The sequence below is a fragment of the Phalacrocorax carbo genome, chromosome 5 (assembly GCF_963921805.1).
Source record: "Phalacrocorax carbo chromosome 5, bPhaCar2.1, whole genome shotgun sequence".
Taxonomy (NCBI): Eukaryota; Metazoa; Chordata; class Aves; order Suliformes; family Phalacrocoracidae; genus Phalacrocorax; species Phalacrocorax carbo.
The window spans coordinates 69,685,990-69,705,145 of record NC_087517.1 but is presented as its reverse complement, the minus strand read 5'-3'; the positions used below and the strand labels follow the sequence as shown (position 1 = coordinate 69,705,145).

At 45.9% G+C, this 19,156-nt stretch overlaps 2 protein-coding genes across 2 annotated transcripts; both read right to left on the bottom strand.

The window, feature by feature from the left end:
* Nucleotides 1-7,373: 7,373 nt before the first annotated feature.
* On the bottom strand, nucleotides 7,374-8,471 carry LOC135313639 (proto-oncogene Mas-like). The gene has a single exon (XM_064453274.1). The coding sequence runs from the start codon at nucleotides 8,469-8,471 to the stop codon at nucleotides 7,374-7,376; it is 1,098 nt and encodes a 365-aa protein (XP_064309344.1).
* Nucleotides 8,472-12,791: 4,320 nt separating this feature from the next.
* On the bottom strand, nucleotides 12,792-17,319 carry LOC104040874 (proto-oncogene Mas). The gene is made up of 2 exons (XM_009500366.2): nucleotides 17,157-17,319; nucleotides 12,792-14,202 (listed from the first exon to the last, which is right to left on the bottom strand). The coding sequence occupies exon 2, from the start codon at nucleotides 14,179-14,181 to the stop codon at nucleotides 13,222-13,224; it is 960 nt and encodes a 319-aa protein (XP_009498661.2). The 5' UTR covers nucleotides 14,182-14,202; nucleotides 17,157-17,319; the 3' UTR covers nucleotides 12,792-13,221.
* Nucleotides 17,320-19,156: the final 1,837 nt, after the last annotated feature.

The window sequence follows — 19,156 nt, the reverse complement described above, 5'->3', positions numbered from 1 at the left end:
GCCTCCAGTCTTGCCAGGAGAAAGGCTCTGGTGATGGCTGCTGTGGCCACCCCGCTCTGATTTGGCCTCATCCCTCGTGCCTGATGAGCAGTCCTTTGCCCAGACATCATGCCCCGTGGTCAGGAGACTCAGTGCACAATCTCATCACATCAGTGACAGCTTCCCCTCCATGGCCCATGGATGGCAATCTTGTCAGTATGAGTTGGTCACATCAACTCCTCCCTCTCCTCCTACTGTCCTCCAGTGTTGTCCCATCATGAGAGGGGCTTCTGGCTTTCACTGTGTGTATCTGGTGTTCCAAGACCTCCCCCTTCTTTCCCTGTGGGCACTTTTCCCTCATAGAGGGGCTTTGCCATAATGTGTGGCAAAACCTGGAACATACTGCAAGTAACTTAGCTATAGCCCAATACCATAGGAGACAACCCCCACAGACCCAAGGGCAAGCACAATATTCTTGGAGGTGAAGGAAAATGGAGGAGCACTGTGCCAAAAAGGGACGACGCTGGCTGGATGGTTCGTGTACAAAGCGGGAGGTGCACGAAGGGCGTATTGCCCCAGACCAGGAGGCTTTGGGGACAGTTTTGCAAAGTAACGTGCTCTCCTGTTACTTCCTGGCAGCACCGCTTGACTGCATGGGGAAAGCTCTGTCTGAACACAGAGGGGTACATAAATCATTCTCAGGGACAAGCAGAAAGGTGAGAGAGAGAGAGATGAGCCGGGGACCCTCAACAGTGGGAAATCACTGACGTGCAGATGTGCAACAGCATGAGGGCTTTGCTCAGTGTCTCTAATGACTTGTAAACTGGTGCTTGAAGACTTCTCCCAACTTTCTTCTGGGCTACATTGCCATCAGATAAAGGCTTTGCTTTAATGTATCAAAGCATGGAACATAGTACTTGTGAGAAATTTGATGTTATAAAGCCATAGAAGAAATCACTAAAGGGAAATGTTTTTCATGGTGGATGACAATGATAAGCTGATTTTTATCAGCCCAAAATTGTAGGAAAGGGGAATAAAAAGACTTATCCCATGAAGCATGCGCGAACAACATAGGACTCTAAACTGTCCATGTGAGGCACCCTGATTCTCTTCCAGGGTCCTGAAGGCAGCAGCAGGCCTTATTTCTGGCCCCAACTCCTGCAGCTCCAGGCTGGCTCCCTGGAAAGACTGTGGACCTTGTTCGTTATCATTTGTTCACCACGTGAAATCAAGGGACGTCCTTGGAGGACATCAGTCTTGGGGGTGACAAGCATAGGTGGTAACTCCCAAGAAATATTCAAAAGAGGGAAAACACATGAAAGAGGGAGAGAAAATAAGCAATGAAAATGTGATGCTAAAGGATGAGATAATATGACAGGAACCACTTGTAGATAAAAGCACATTAGCAGCACGACGTACCCCACAAAATGATGGCTGTACATAGTGCTTCCCCTCACCAGCCTCTTCTTCATCTTTGCTGTTTCTTTAACTGTCAACTGTTGAGCGAGTTTTGCAAGGCTTATTTGTTGAACATGATGAACTTAGGATAAGTTCATCATCCCTGCATGTGGTCGCAAAAAGCAGCATTAACCCATTAATTTACTTCCTGGCGGGGAGCTACCGGCAGCGCTGGTTCCAGGGCTCGGTGAAAGCCATTCTTCACCGAGTGTTCAAAGAGAAAATAGCGTGCAAGGAGGGGAGCTGCCTGGAGGGTTCCGGTGCAATGTGGTGATGAGGCCGCTCCCAGTGGAGATGGGCTTTGTTGCAGCTACCTCAGGCTCAATCAGAGGCATCCAATGGTGCAAACGCCATGTGCTGGTGGGACTGGGGAGTGCCCAGGCAGGGGAACGCGGCGAGTCGGAAGGGGCTGAAGGTGCTGAGCCCCACAGGGAGCCTGGGGGGAAAAAGGGCCCCCATGCCCTGGACCCAACCTAATAAACGCTTGCTCCTTTGGTCAGTGAATGAGTCTTTGTGGCCTTTTGGGGGATCTAAATCTGCTTTTTGGAAGCTAGGTCTAAATCAGAGAAAGAAGGGGAAATATTCTGATCAGAACATTTGAAGAAATGACAGGGGGTCACAGCCTTTCTTTGTGGTTTTCTTTTTACAGGGCAGCACTTTCACTGGTGCCATTTCATATTAGTTAACAGGTTTGGAGAACCTTTGGTGATTGGTTACATTATTGTTTTAGCAGATATCTCACTAGAAACCATGATGCCTCTCTACTGTCCCTTACCTAGTTATATTCTCAGCTCCACTGATTGTGTTTACGGGTTCTCTGTGTTCATGGTGGCGTCAGCATGGCTAGAGGTACAGGTGGAGCTGGGGAACAGGAATAGTGTAGGGTACAAGACAAAGGACTTGCTTGGACAGGACAGATGAAGAAGAACAGCCCCAGAGTGTTAAGTCCTCATGTGTAGTTGGGTGAGTCACGCAGGGGCTGGTCCTACTCCCTCTGGAAGAGTTATTCACTTGCCAAAGAGCAAGTACAGCTGTGAAATACCGGACTAACAGCTGGAATTATCTGTTCTAAAATAAACTTGGTTTTTCTGTTATTTCAGCCCAGCTGACTTGAAGGTTCTTCCTGTGTCTTAAATAAAAAATTATTTACCTGATCCAGTCCCCATTTTCTGTCCTCATTTTCCATCTTCATTTCCCCCTTTGTTTATTTTAATTATGATTTGCCTTATACTTGGTGCTGTCTTTGACACTATTTCAAGTATTACTTCCTCTGCCACACATTGCGTGAGTATTCCTGGTTCTTCTCAGATCCCTCCTTTTTGTCAGGAACTTCCCATAAAATGGGTCACATGTATATTGTTGCTCTAATGCAAAGCACAGGTATGATGGAAACACATCCTAAGGGAGATCCGGAATAGGCATAATGGACTGGGATAACAAGATGCATTTTAAGATGGAGAAAATAATATTTTCAAATATCCATTAAATTAATCAATTAAAACCAAAGAACAATAAACCCAAAACAATTAAGTAGGTGTTAATTTACATATAATTACCAGGACAGAAACAATCTTTATAAAATAGGAATATCTGTCAGCAAAACACGATGTTTTCTGTACTGGTTATCTTTCAAAATTTCTTTCCATTAGTCATTTCCTCTACTCAGAGAAGATTATAAGTCATGAGCATTGCTGAGTACCCTAAAACTTGGTCTGTGTTAGAAGAAATTGGACTTCGTAAGCTCGTTCCTCCCTTGGTTTGAGGTGGTGCAAAGGCAGCCTCTTTGTCCAAAGAGATCCCAAGGGAGCAAATTCCACCCATGGTGCAGCTTCGAAATATTAGACTTCCAAATGACTGGTTGTAAATCAGAAAACATTCTCATGGAAACCGTGGGGAAAATCACCGGTGAAAAGCCGCTGGGGTTGTGGAGTCGATCTGCCTTAACCTGATGCCAGACTCCATACAGTACCTGGTTCAGGCCCAGGCGCTGAGAGGAAAGTTTATTATTATTTTTTTAAATACTAGTGATACCTCAGCTTATTCTTTTTCCAGATCTGGTTCCCACCCATTCTGTTTCCATACCCTTCACCAGAAGCCCCCTTGGTCACAGTCTCACTCTCTGCTTTTCCCACATGCTCTGGGATGCGGCAGCTCCAAGCCGGGACCTGGATAGAGACAGACATTTCCAGAAAAGTACAGAGCTGGGCATAGTAAAGTTCCTATTTCCTTTTGCCTCTTAAAGGCTGGGAGAGAAAGGGGAGAAACAGGGAGACAAACACCGGCAACAAAAGCTTTGTGATGAGTCCTTTCCTCTGACAGATACAGGTTTGAGGTACAGGGGTTGATGTGTTATGGCAGACCCTCAGAACATGGCCAAAGTCCTCAGTTCTCTTTAAAACGGGTGGAGAAACGTGTCCCTAGTTCCCCTTTGCACAGGAGATCCCTTACCAATTACTGTCACGGGCAGCACAGGCTTGACTTGGGGAAAATTAATTTATTGGCAATTAAAATAGATTTGGGTAGTGAAAGACAATTAAAATACAACCTTCCCCCACCACCCCAGCTCAGCTTCACTCCTTCCCTCCAGACTCCTCTACCCGCAAAGATGCACAGGGGTGCCTGGGGTGGTTGCAAGTTCGTACATCGCTGTTTCTCCCCATCCCTCTCCCACTCCCAGCGTGGGTCCTCGTCAGGCGGCAGCTCCCGTCAGCTCATACCCACCTGCTCTGGCGCAGGGTCCTCCCCAGCTGCAGCATGGCACCCACGTCCCCTTCCCCTTCTCCGCCCTCGCCGTCCTCCCTCTTTTCCCTCCCCCTCTGCCTCTCTGGTGTTTTCTGCCTGTTCTCGAACATGTTTTCACAGCGGCACCACAGACTCCCCTGAGGGGTTCAGCTGCGGCCTGCAGCACAGCCGCCACAGAACCGGCTGGAACCGGCTGGAACCGGCTGCACCCAGCGCAGAGCAGCCCCTCAGCTCCCCTCACAGAGCACCCGGCAGCCCGCACTGCCAGCAGCTCGCCACAGACAGCCGGTACACACACGTATACACGTAATTTTTAGTACTTAGCAGACTTTGGGTGTTCCCTGCTCTGGTCCCTCTCCCGTGGGACACACGCAGGGTCTGGCGTCTCCAGCGTCGCCTCTGCCGCAGCCTGCATTTGTCTGTCAGGAGAGAATGGAGGAGGCAAGACACTGAATTTGAGAAACTTGTGAGGTACCAGTCTGGAAGGAAGGACAGCCGGTTTCTTGAGCTGATTTTCACACATTTTAATTGACATATTGCTGTTAATTCTTTCACTTCTCAGTTCTTACCCTTCCCCCGCACCTTTACTTAAGGTCAGCCAGATCCCTGCATGTTCCCTCTCTGTCCACAGCCAAAAAACCAGGTAGGCTGTGCCCTTGTCGTTAGGTACCATCACCATTTTTCTTTTTGGGCTGATTTCCATCCTCCCATTCCTCTTTTCTTTGCCATCTTTGAAAGGATGAGGTTTCAAGCCTCCCCCCAGCCCAGCCTTTTTGGCTGTTGGTTTGCACTTGTGCACACCTGCTTCCTCTTGCTGGTTAGTGCAATCGGCTGCTTCTCCTCTCGTTTCAACTGTGAAATCAACAGTGCTACAAAGTTATGTGCAACAGCAGTCACCCATCAGACCTGAGGGGAACTGGCATCTTGGAATCAATAATTCCCCTCTTTGGTCCAGTGTTGAGCCTGCCAACCCAAGAGCCTGTTGTCTAATGTTGTGTGGAGCAATGTCTTTTACCCATGAAGATACATGTAAGTCCATCTTCATATCAGATTTCCTGATTTGTTGATTTTTGCTCCTGTTTTTTCTCCATCTTCCCTTCCTCATTAGCACCTAAAGCATTCACAGAGGAGTATCAGCTAGGACAGATCTACATTCTTAGCACTACCTTCCTGCCTTGATGTTCTCTTCAGGGCATGTATCAAACCCATCACATTTTCAGCTGGTTAACACGTTACACACAAAGGTTTTCTTTCTGCAAACAGCAGCAGCATTTTTTCTCTCTACTACCCTATAGAGAATAGCCCAAGAGGGTCAAGAGTTTTGTTGTGCTATGAAGAGCCTCTGAAGAACGAAACAAAGATGGAAGGTAGGAGACAGCTCCTGCAGGGAGATGGTGGAGGAGTCACCTCACTGAATAGTGTCACCAGGTTGAGCTCAGAGGAACTGTTCTCAGAATGTATTTAACCTGAAGTTTGCTAAGTTTAGTTAGTTTGATATAATAAAAAATCACCTCTCCCTACCACGACTGCTTCACTTCTGTCCTTAGCTCATCTTGACAAAGGTACGCGTTCTGTTTGGATGCCATAACGTTTCTGCCTTGTTTTCTAAACCTTCACATTTCTTGTCCAGTTCATTTCCAGGGGAGATCTAGCGGTACTTTACTAACCTGAATAGAAAAAGCAGAATAATAGTATCTGTACTTTGAAGATTGGGGTAATTTTGACATCTTAAACAGTACTAGCATTTTAATTCTAGTCTCAGATGACATCCATTCTCTTCAGGAAAAACAAGGTGAATGGCATATTGAGGACTGAGTCTGACACGGCAGATGCCATGTAGAGTGTCCAAGAGCCCATGCAACAGCCTTGGCCCAGCTCTTTCCTTGGCTCTATTCCTTGAATTCACCCCACTCGAATTTCTGTGACCAGTCAGCTTTACTGCAGGGATGTGCCACACTATTTGAGATGTACTCATGCAGGGAGCATGCCCAGTTGCCTGAGCTGGGGGTGAAGGAGGGAGAAAAGTTGCTATGCAAGTGAGTTTTGAAGGTGCATGAAAGGAGTAAAATTGAGAAGTGAATTCTGCCATAACGGTACATCCAGGAAACAGAATGTCCTTGAATAGCACTAATTTTGTCTGTGTTCTCCAACACCTTGTGACTCCCCCTGTGATCCCCCAAAAAGTTATTCTACATTTCTTCCAGTCAGGGCTTCATGGGACCCCCCCCAGGGATATGAAGCAGATGCCAAGAGAGAGGAACTGAAGTGTCTTGTCTGCGCCTGCAGCCAGGTAACACCTTTTGCTGCCAAGCCTTTCAGAGCCTCCTCTGCTGTGCAGGACTGTGCAGGTGTGTCCTTCTCAGCTGCTTCTGAAGCTCTTCTGCACCACCGTCCCCCCCAGAAGCTCATCCCTTTGTTCATTTCCCCCCCCCCCCCAAAAAAAAAAATCTACCCCATACTTCTGTGTCCCTCCCTTTTTTTATGAGAAGGTTTTCAGTTTGTGGCCGGGGTGGTTTTGGCAGGGTCCTTCTGGTGAGCCCCTAGGGACAGTATCCAGGGAGGTGGACATGAGCAGAGGAGCATAGCTCCTACATAGAACTCTGGGCTTCCAACACGTTGTGGGCATGCTTGCTTCATGTTTCTTTTTGAACAACTGATTTATGTTTATTTTTTTAAGAATAAATGTTAAGGGGTGAAGGGAGATCACTTTTCTGCTTTACTGCCAAAAATAATTGGTTTTGAAATTAGTTTTGAGAAGGCATTCTTGACAATATGTGAGCTATGGAATGGCTTTAGAAGTGAGAAAGATGATGGAAAAGGAGCTGAAATGTCAGCTCTAGGGTGACAGCTGAGAGAAAAAAAGGAAACAAAGATCAGGGAAAGCCATTTTAAATGGCTGTTTATTAAACTCAGCACCCAGAGAATAACAGTAAGCAAAGTAAGTTAGCCACAAAGACAGTTCTCATGCTTTACCACGGAGAAGTCTAAATAAATAAAAGTGCATTTGAATTTGGGATAACATATGGGGCAAGCAACATGGCTTGGTATAGCCCTGAATTATACTCATATATTCACTTTTTCCACCGCTCCCAGGACCTAGGGGCCAACGGTTCAAAGGAACCTTTATGTTTTTCCTCTCTTTTTCTCTCTCTCTCCATTTTAAAGGGTGATAGGGCAAAAAAAGGGGGAGAAATTTAAGAGGACATAGTTATTGTGTTGTGGGTTTCACCTTCATTTTTGTCATCTGCTGAATCTTCAAAGGCCCTCTGGAATGCCAGCCTGAGGGTGAACTTGATTCTCTGATCCCTGTAGCTGCCCACAAGGAAGTAAATGACAGGGTTGAGACTGCTGTTCACACAGGACAGCACAAAGCCGATCTCCGGGGAGTAGAGAAACTTGTAGCCCAAGAAGTCAAGGAGGATCAGGATGCTGAGAGGCACAGCGAAAATGAGGAAGAAGAGGACGGTGAGCATGATGACGGTGAAGAGCCTGCCTGTTCGGAGGTGTTGGGAGCCGCACTTGACTCTCAGGAAGAGGGTTAGGCTGAAGAGCAGCATGAGGGGCGTGCAGAAGATGAAGTCCAAGGCTCCAATGGTGATGAGCAGGGCCTGGCAGTTCCTGGCAGAGGGACGGATGGTACATAACAAGTACCCGAGCGAGTTCAGCAGCAGGGAGAGACCCCAGAGCAGGCCGGAGATGGTGCCGGACAGGAGCTTTGGGCGGTGGCTTCGGCACCAGACTGGACACAGGACGGACAGGCACCTCTCAATGCTGATGGCTGTCAGGAGGTACAAGCCGGTCCCATACATGAAAAGGTCCAGGAAGAGGAATATCCCAAACTGCACGCCCACGTTGAACTGCATCAGGTACTGAATCGTCTCAATGGCGATGCAGAGGAGATAGCCAAAGTCGGCAGCGGCCAGGTTCAGGATGTAGACGGTGAAGTGGTTTCTCTGGATGCGGAAGCCAAGGTACCATAGGACCATGCCGTTTCCCACCATGCCACAGGCAGCGCTGATGAGGCAGAAGCTCTCCATGAACTTGAGGACGCCATACGATGGCTCTATCTTTCCCACAGTCCCACTCTGATTAGTCCCATGAGTGTGACTTGCGTTGCTTGGGGGAAAGAGCGTTATGAGCTTCTCAGTCATGATGAAATACTCCAAATCAAACACATCTCTCCTTTCTGTTTCTCTGGGGTCATATAAGAGACAGAGGGCACTTAGTGACTGACACATTGCTTTAATTCTCACAGCTTTGTGGCTCAGGGACAGACAGCTTCCAAGGAGCATGGTTACTATTTATGTAGATAACAGCTAGCAAGATGCAAAATGTAGAGAAGAGGGCAAAATCATGCAGGAATTTGGAGAAATGGGGATTGGCATCCATGCAGAAGAGGAGAGAATGAGACCCTTCAACAGAATAAAGAAAAAGCAGAGGAAAACATTGCTACTTACAGAGCAGTAGGAGATTTGGAGGGCATGACACTACACAGTGACCATGTGTGAGTGTGTGCCTATGAGAGACAACAGGAAAATGGCACAGCAGAGCCAAAGAACACTGCAAAATGTGTGGATGGCGAGGCATTTCTGAACCCAGTCCTCAAATGCTTACCTTCTGCCCCTGTGCAGCGGAACTGAGCTCTCGGAGAAGCTGGGATCTGGCAGCAGCTCTAGAGTGCTTTTCTCTTGGTTTCTAGTTTAACCCATCAGATCTTCTGGTTAACACTTTCTGTGGAAAAGATGGGGAAGATGTTTCAGCCTGCAGATTCTGTTTGTGTCTTCTGTGATGTAACGAAGCAGGTGCTGTCAGGAAGGAGCGTTTTCGCTGTGCAGAGGACGGGGTGAAGCCAGCAGGAGATGAGAATGGGTTTCTTTTATGTTGTGAGGCAATTTCACATTTCTGCTCCACTTCTCTAGTTGCCTCTGCAGTAGGTGGGGAGAAAATTACCTGCCAGGGTTTCTACTGCTGGCAACGGTCTGGGATATTGCATCTGTGAAAGGCTCTTTGTGCATTTGTACTGGGGCCAAATGCTGTTATGCTAGGGATGTAGGAATGAGTGGTTAGTAGAGATTGTGGAAAGTTCTCAGAGGAATGGTATTCTACTTCATTTTGTCTTTCCTGGAAAATCAGACTTGGTTTGGATTGGATCAGTCTGAGGGACAGTACCCCTTTTCCCAATGTTTCCTTCAAAATTCACTTCCTGTGCAATGTCATATCCCAAATCCTGCCAAGACCCCAAGAAGCAAAATGGCTTGTCCAATGTGCCGGGGGTGAGGGAGACAGACCAGACAATGAGGCCTTCATCCCCTGAGTGCTAGGCATCAGTAATCTTTTCTGGGCATGATCAGCCCTTACTTTCCGCCCCAGAATGCTTCTGAGCCTTTCTTTCACAGTATGTGTAAAAAGTTGCCTATTTCTTCCACTGGTAGGTGGAGCCTTTCTTTCACAGTATGTGTAAAAAGATGCCTATTTCTTCAGCTGGTAGGTGGAGCCTCTCTAAAGTGCACAGGACTCTTACAGCTCCTTGGTGACTCATTGCTGACCCCTGACCCCAGAGGAACAGAGTATTTTAAAAGACTGAGCTAAAGAGGACTTTAGAAGGATAGTAAACACAGCAATTTATTCATAGCAATTAACAGAAACACTGCAAACAACAAATTAAACTTGCCGTGTGCCACTCATAGAATGGACAGGAGGAAAGGACTTTCAACAACATTGCTGTGCAAATTTTGAAATGGGCTGGTGTTGGCTCCAGGAGGACAAACATCCCTCGGTCTTCAGGTGTCACGCTGTGAAGAAGCAAGGATCCTTCTCCGCCTCTGCAGTCAGGAGTTGCCTTTGAGCAGACCTTAAAAAATTTAGTGATGCTGCGATTACCTGAGTTTGTCACCTCTCTTAGTTCAAATTAAACAGAGCTTAGGATCAGACAGTCTTTTATCTACCGTTCCGTGCCTATGGACGCTTGCTTTGACGCACTGTCTTTTTCTGGCCTGGGTGGGAACAGGTGACTATGTTTCCGACAATTAAGTTTTTTAAAGCACACAACCTTCAGAGCCTAAAGTGGGCTTTCTCTAATGTCTCCCAGCTCTCACCAGCAAGGCCTGCCAAAGCCTGTTTGCACTGTTGTACCTCCTCTGCTCTTCTTTGTGCCTGATCCCAAGTTACCCTGTGGGTTGTAAGGCACCACCTGGCTATGTGCTGGTGCAACACCTAACACCACCAAAAATAGCTGTCCAGGGGTGCTTTCCCCTCCTTCTGCCCCCAGTTAGCTGACCCTGACTCTCCCCTTTCAAAGAGGATGCAGCCTTCGCTTACTAGCTCCAGCCCCTTCCTTCCGGTGGCAAGAAACCACATGTCCCTGAAAGGTGCAAAAGAAGGAATTTGGCAGGTGATGCTGGGGAGGGCTGCAGGGGGAAGGCTGCTCCTTTGAGGTGCGTGTGAGATAGGCTGGGGTGAGGGAGAGAAGTGGGCTGGTTGTTTTAGAAGCCCTTGGAACAGAGAATGGGGCAGCTGCTTGAAGGGGAGGGTAGGGATCACTACTGGGGGACAGAGGCTTGGGAAAGGGAACCAAATCAAGGCACTGGCAAGCCTTTCACTCTCCTGCATGTGGTGGAAACTGGACCACTCTGAAGTGTCCACATGCCCATACAGATCCCTTCCTCCAGGCCTTAACTGCACCACAGAAACTCCAACTGTAACATGTGTGCCTTCTGCTCAAATCAATGAGAAAATAATGATTGTTGCAGGCTCTGGTGTCCAGGGACTCCTTAGAGGAGTGGAGTTAGGTGTGCTGTCCTTGGGGAATAGGTGACACCAGCCCTCGTGGGCAATGCATGCTGCTGGCACATGGATCATGTTGAGGAGCACACCCAACACCTACAGCCTGGGCTGCTTGTCTCCTTCCAGCTCTCCCCAGGGAAGCAGAAAAGCCGTTTTTTTTTCAGGGTGCTGGTGGCCCCTGAGGAATGTACCCTTCTCACGTGTGACCGCTGATCTTTGGGATGTCCTGACATCCTTCCAGAGAGATACCAAGCAATTCAGAGGACAAACTTAGCTCAGATGCTGAGGACATTCTCCATGGCAGGCTGGGCTGACTATCTTGGTGTTAGTTCAGGGTGGAAAAGCCTGCAAATGAACCCCATCTCTTTGCAGATCCGGTCACAGGCTTCTTTTGGACCACAGGAGATACATTGCAAATATCTGGCAGATGCCACCCCTGAGAATGTTTGCCTTTTACCATGAATGATTGAGGTCATCTATGACGGTGGTTTATATGCAGGCTTAACCTTTTAAATGTCTGAGGTTGGATGTAAAGTATTCACATTAATGTGACGTGTAAAATGCGTTCACATGAAATGCCGCGTGTCTTCATGACTGGTATGTTTAAGGGCAAACTGTCAGGATGGAAAGTTTTCATGGTTTATATTCTGTATGTTTTTATCAGCTGACAGCTGCTTCTGAGCACAATAATGTTTTTAAATACAATTTGTTTTCCTTTTAAAAAAAGCTTTTGACTTTTTCAGTAATAATGGAAATGTTTCGGTTCTCCCAATGATAAAATCATTACAGATATTAAAAGGAAAACATTTTTAACATGTTTTCTGATAAATGGATGCTCTCTTCCCCTCAGCAGTAGAAGTTAGAAGAAAAAAAAAACCTTACTGAAAGTAATTGTTTACATAGATCTAATCTGGATCAACTATATGTATGTTGCAGAACAACAGCATTAAAAATTAAAGAATAGTAGAAATGGAACTCAAATTTCAGCTTTCAGAAGCTGTAAACAGGAAGCAAAAAGCAACTACAGACATTAAGGTGAACCACTATTTTTTTAAGTGGTGCATTTCAAAATTAATAAAAAGACAAATGAACACTAAAAACATGACAGACAATAGAAGAATGGAGCTTCCCTTTAGGAAAATGTTTGCAGATGAAGGCACGAAGAGGAAATCTGTAAGGTTTCTCAAACAAAATTACCTGTGTTGCCCTTTTCTATCAATTTAGGTTAAAAGAGCAAATGTTATGTAGTCTGATAGTACAACACTTCAAATAATAACATCATCTACCTCAAGGATTGGGTCTAGAGAATTATTTTTTGCAAATTATATGTCTTTTCCTTTCTTCTGTTTCCTATTTTTTCCCTATCCTTGAATTTATTTTTGTTGGTAGAGGAGATGTTGGAAGCCATGGGTTCTTCTCATCCGTCTTTCTCAAAGGAAGAAATAACAACCCAATGCGTGCTGTAGATAGATGCAGATACTCTGTCCTGGGCTGGAAGAAGCTAAAATAATATGCAACTCCAGCCCTGTATTTCTTTGAAACACAGGAAAAGGAGCATCCAACTCAGTGCGTAAAGTTGTAAGGCAAGTTGGTAGGAGTTGGAGCCCTCTTCTACTACATCACAACTCTATGGTATGGAAACCTCCCTAGTTGATAGAAGAAAGGGACTTCTAGGGCATGAATGATTTCACTGTTTGAAATGCTCACATTAGGAAGCAAAGGATTGTGCACTCTGTGAGCCGCAAAAGGTTGCATGAGTTGCTGAGATACAGGTATTTAAAATTAAGTGAGATAGCTAGCTAGACTCTCCTTCCAGGAATTTTGTGGCTGATTTCAACAGGAGGAGGATTGGTGCCCATCTCATCTTCAGAGACCTGAAGTGACTGAGAATTTATGAATTCATGCTCTGAAAGACCGAGATTTATTGAGCGAGCTGCAAATTCTGAGTGGGATTCCTTTGCTGAAATGCAGACACAAAGACATTTCACCTTATCAAATTGAAATCATTTAATGGCCACTGAAAAGAAATAGGCACTTTCAATGTCTTCCTAATAAAGGTCACATAAATTCTGTGGTCAAGATGCTTGTGTGGTTCCACTAACAACAGGTGGAGCTTAAAATAACTAGCTAGAGATCTACAATGAAGATACTGGAGGTGAGGTGAGATGAACATTCCCCAATACCTCAGAGTTCTTCCATTCTATAAACTATTGGCCCCCAGTTCCAGACCAATGTTACTGTGTTAGGCACAGCAGGGTATTAGGAGGACATAGTTATTGTGGTGTCACGGGTTTCGCGTTCATCTTTGTCATCTGCCGAATCTTCAAAGGCCCTCTGGAATGCCAGCCTGAGGGTGAACTTGATTCTCCGATCCCTGTAGCTGCCCACAAGGAAGTAAATGACAGGGTTGAGACTGCTGTTCACACAGGACAGCACAAAGCCGATCTCCGGGGAGTAGAGAAACTTGTAGCCCAAGAAGTCAAGGAGGATCAGGATGCTGAGAGGCACAGCGAAAATGAGGAAGAAGAGGACGGTGAGCATGATGACGGTGAAGAGCCTGCCTGTTCGGAGGTGTTGGGAGCCGCACTTGACTCTCAGGAAGAGGGTTAGGCTGAAGAGCAGCATGAGGGGCGTGCAGAAGATGAAGTCCAAGGCTCCAATGGTGATGAGCAGGGCCTGGCAGTTCCTGGCAGAGGGACGGACGGTACATAAAAAGTACCCGAGCGAGTTCAGCAGCAGGGAGAGACCCCAGAGCAGGCCGGAGATGGTGCCAGACAGGAGCTTTGGGCGGTGGCTTCGGCACCAGACTGGACACAGGACGGACAGGCACCTCTCAATGCTGATGGCTGTCAGGAGGTACAAGCCGGTCCCATACATGAAAAGGTCCAGGAAGAGGAATATCCCAAACTGCACGCCCACGTTGAACTGCATCAGGTACTGAATCGTCTCAATGGCGATGCAGAGGAGATAGCCAAAGTCGGCAGCGGCCAGGTTCAGGATGTAGACGGTGAAGTGGTTTCTCCGGATGCGGAAGCCAAGGTACCATAGGACCATGCCGTTTCCCACCATGCCACAGGCAGCACTGATGAGGCAGAAGCTCTCCATGAACTTGAGGACGCCATACGATGGCTCTATCTTTCCCACAGTCCCACTCTGATTAGTCCCATGAGTGTGGCTGGTTGCAGTTGGAAGGAAGGTTGATGTAGCTGAAATGCTCATAATGAGTGATTTCAGACAGACCTGTAAGCAGAAAGGAGACAGGTGGTAACTGCAGCGTGACACTCCCTCTTAGTGACCTGGTGGTTTTTCTGCATTTGTTCCAGCTCTTTGTAGCCAGAGCTTGATTTATGGAGGGATTGCTATGTTTGGACTCAGCACAGAGTGTTGTTCAAAGCACTGTACCTAAGGCTAAATTCTACACGACATGTAGGAGAAGTTAGATGGCAGTGTATTTCTCCCTTATAAAAATTCATTTCTTGGGGGTCCTTTTTGCAGTCAGTTTTCAGAAACAAATATCTTAAAAAAGCAACAATAGCTCAGGTTAATCATGTCTGACAAGTACCACTTTTTCTTGTGGGAATAAAAAGAGAACCCAGTATTATCAACTGTGGTATAATTGTGCTTCATGTGGCTGGCATTAGATGATACAAATCTTGTCAAAAGTGTGTGAAAGTTCTAGGCAATCAGCATACAAGTTTGATCAGCATGAAAGCTGATTGGGTTTTGTCCTATGTATATGCCCAGAAAACATGGTAGAGATTACACAAAACAGCTGGTAGTTTTTTACGTTGATGACTGATTTCTATTTTAATAAACTGCAGTTTAATGTTGTTGGGTTGTTCTCCTGAGCCCTACGTGCAGACAATAACCATTTCAGTTGGACACAGTCAGCCCTTAATAACTTCCTTTGTGGAGAGAAACTTTAAGGACCGTATTTGGGACACAATGTCTGACCCTCACAGGACATTGGAATTACGGCTCAAATAATTATTTCACCCCGTTCCCTGAGGCAGTTCACCCTGCTTCTTCCCCCATGATCTTGTGATCCAAATAAGAATCTTGAAAAAAAGAAACAGTCAAAAAACAGATTTCATACCTTTTTTTTAAATCTGGCAAACAGTGACACACTTTCCCTCTCTCCCTACCAGCTATTAATCTTGATGTGGGAAGGCTGAGAAGTGTCTTGAAAGACAGCAGGAGATAGTCAAAAAGAAGAGAGGAACAAGTCAAAACGGGGAGAGCTAGGAAGATGTGAATCATTGAACAGTCTAACCAGTGTGAATATTCTGTTCTGTCTTTGTAAAATGCTGCAGCATACATGGAGACAGACTTCCATAAACAAGGGAAACGTGACAGCTTGAATCATTATTGTTTCATCTCAGCACCCCAGACACACTGTCTTCAGTGCTGCATGGAGATAGGCAAGAGAAATGCATGATGCAGGTTATTTCCTTGCCTGCCTGATGGCCTGGAGCAGCGGAGACAATCTTGCCACTTTAGTCCATGGAAGGCACGTACGCCAGCAGTGCTCGGTTGGGAATCCAGCTGGGACCATTAAACCTGCCTTTCACCATTAAAAATGCAAACATCTAATTTAACATTGCCTTTAAAGCTGCCATTTGAATTAAGGGAGATTTATGAGCACCTCCAATGGCAATGTATTTTATCCTGAGATAGCTGTCTTAGGTAGGTCTGCGGTCACCTGCCTGACTTTGCTGACTGCAGATACATTGCAAAGTGCCAGCTTCAGAGAGAGGATTAGTGTGTGGACAGCTGAAGTTTGCTGAGTTGAATTCCACCCTTAATTTCACCAGGGCTTGTTGGATATGAAATCTTTAGGGTTGACTGAAGCCAGGGAACTTCTGGCACTTCACCATTCTCTTACATAGGAAGCTGGGTGATTCCACTCTCAGCTGTTATGGGACCACAAGTCCTTCTAAAATTAAGACTTCAGAGACCAGTGGCCTCTGAAGAAAGAATTTTAACACATACTGAAAGAGACTACAGAAAACAATAACCATCACCTCCTTCAGAATGCACAGAATCTCTGTTGTAGCACAGTTTCACAACAGGAACATCCCTGAGTTCAATCTCACCTTCTTTCCTTATCTGAGGAGAGCAGCATGTTGACCAACATCACTAGCAAGGCTACCTCCTCCCTGAAGATGAATGTTTCAGCAACAATGAGTGTTGCTTAAGCTCCGTCTAAGCCCATTCCAGCCTTCTGACCCAGTGCCCATTTTAGGAAAGCGACTATTCTACCTCCCTGCTGCAGGCATCTCCAGAAGGCAATTGACGCCACCCTACAGAATTGTGTCTCCCTCTACTGGACTTTCAGGGAATGCCAGGTGATTAGCTGTCTGCCTTAAGCTTGTCCCATGTATTTCCTAGTCATACATGACATGACCCCGTGCCTTTGGTTATTTATGCATAAAGACTGCCAGGTACAGATACGGCTGTAATGGAAGCCCTGTGGATAAATGGCAAAACATCAATAATTTTGCCTTCCACTGAGATGGAAGTGAAGGAATCCTTCTCTGACTTCTATCCATGGAAAAGAATACTGAAAAAGTCACTCACAGTTCTCATATATTTATTGTATGACCTTGGAAAGACTGATTTGTTGTCTCCATGATACATTCAAGATGTGAGTTTACTTCCTTAACGAAACCAGTTAATGAAAGCTTGCATCAAACAGCAGCAGACTGAGCCTAGGTGTTTTTTTTTCTCTCTTGAGATTCAATATCCTTCCCATGGTTTGCATGCTGCATATCATGTAGTTCTTGTGGCAGATGTCAGTCTGAACAACCTTGACACCACAAAGATATTTTAGACTATGGACACAAAGTTATGATGTTGTATTTTCTTGGCTAATCTTAAGTGATCATTTAAGACCAAAACTGCTAATGCTAGGTCTCTGAATAATGGTGTCTTGTATTACAGAGGTGTATTTAGAGCAATTCAATAGCACTTGTTCGTGGAAAAGGGTCCCCAGAATGAAGCTCTCCTTATTTTGAAAATGATCAGGACAATTGCTTACCTATAGCCAATTTCTAACCAGCAGGAGAAGAAAACGTTTGATCTCCTTTCCTCCATTTTTTTCCTCCTCCCTTCCCCTCACCATGTCTCCAAAAGCATGACAGGAAGCATTAGACAGAGTGCAATAGCAAAGATACCGTCTAGGAATTTCTTACCTTTTTGTGGGTTCCTTGGAATTTCAGTGATTGATTTGCAGCAGCTGCCTGGTATGGATCTGCTGGGTAAAACTGTCACCTGAATTCTGTGGCATATGGTCAAGATAAAATCCTTGTGTCATACTGCATTGCTGGGCTAGTTAGACACTATTTTAAAAGCCACGATCTTTTCAACGTGACATCTGACAGCCAACCAAACACTGCCTTGGGGAAATATATAGTTTGTTGTGTGTGGTCACTTAGATTGTAACCACTTCCCCCTTCCCTCTTTGTACAAAATCTGTCACAGTCATAGCTCTAGAAATGGTTTTTTACTACCTCTGCCTTTTTCAGCCAGTCTTGCATTACAAAGAAAGCAAGAACTGTCTGTCCAAAATTATACCTTGCCTCTTGCACTGATGCTTTTTTTCCTACTCGTGTCCCTGAGATGCTCTAGTTTCATGGTCCTTGAACAAGATGCCTCACTGCTGCTCAGGGTCACATAGATTGAGAAATTGTCAGTCCTCATCCACAACGCCTGCTGATGGTTTCACAACCTCCCTCAGTACAACTTCTCATTCCCCAAGGGCCTATTGGCCCTGCCAAACTGGCCTTAACACACTCACCATCACAGAGTGTCCTCTTCTGACCTGTAGTCTCTCCCAACACAAGCTACTTCCCTACGTAGTCCTTACCGCTCCACGCAGCTGCTCCTGGAGGAAGGCCCACCCAAACACCATAGCCTTACCACACCTCAGCAGCTACAATTGCACAACCTGTTTGTGCTGCCTTCAATACACAATGCCTGCTTCTGATGTCCTGAGCTCTGTTAACGCACCTTCACACCCCACAGTATTACCTGCCACTTCATACCATCGCTCAGCGCAGTCCTTCACCACACCTCAGGTACTTCCGATTTCACAAAATCCCTCAAGACAGCCTCCAGCCTCATGCTTTCCACTTCCAGTTTCACAACTTCCCCCCAAACTTCCCCCCTCAGTCCCACCCTGCCCACCCTCAGCTTCACACATCTGCACCACCTCATGTCTCTATCACGACAGCCCCCTGCCAGCATTCACTACCCACCCACACCACCTCACTCATCTTCTCACCATGCACAGTCCCTCCATGTGCATGAGCTACCACCACCGTGGTGTCCAGATCCACGTGCCAAAGTAAGTGGAGTGAAATCAGAGAAAACACCTCTCTCCTTTCCTGTGAGTAAGCACATCCTTAAAGGGAATTATTTTGCAACAGGAGGTACCAGCAACTCTTGATATGGGCTTGTGCATTAAGTCACTTCTGCTAGTCCGTTTGGCTAGGGAAACAAAAGCAGTGAGTATGATGCTAGCTGAATTGCTGCCATGTGTGTCAGCGGGTCCGGGAACTGCCAGATTTGGCCCAAATTAGGTTAGCAGGCCAGATAGCTGATGGTTCATCTTGAGCTTCTGTCATTTGTTGTTCCTCTTCCTTTCCCAAAGACTGTAAGACTCTTTTTACTTTCTTACCCAATACTATGTTTCTTATAGTGACTATTGTTAACCCCTATTAACCTGGCCAGGACTCCAGGCTACAGTGTAAGATTACAGTTAAGTAGGAGGACTATTTGCACTCAGAGCAGTATTTAACCTCCTCATTAACTTGAGGATTTCCATTTTCACTGCATGGATCTCTGGCATTCTGTGTTGGGAGATGGTTACATAACCTTGGTTGTTATTGGGTTGTTCTAAATATCAAGAAATGTCAACAAAATAAAGTAATGGGCAGTGGCTGAAACTATTTCTTAACACCCAAAAGTCAGAAGCTAAAAATACACAGTAGACTCCAGAGCAGGGATGAATTTGAGTTGAAATGAGGCATGAATTGGCATATCTGTTTGCTTTATAGCATTTCATTTCATAGGTTCACCTTTGGCTGCAGAAGTTTTAAGTTAAGAAAGATGAAGCTCTTCTTGACAGAAAGATTGCACAGAATCATAGCATGGTTTGAGTTGGAAGGAACCTTTATAGATCATCTAGTCC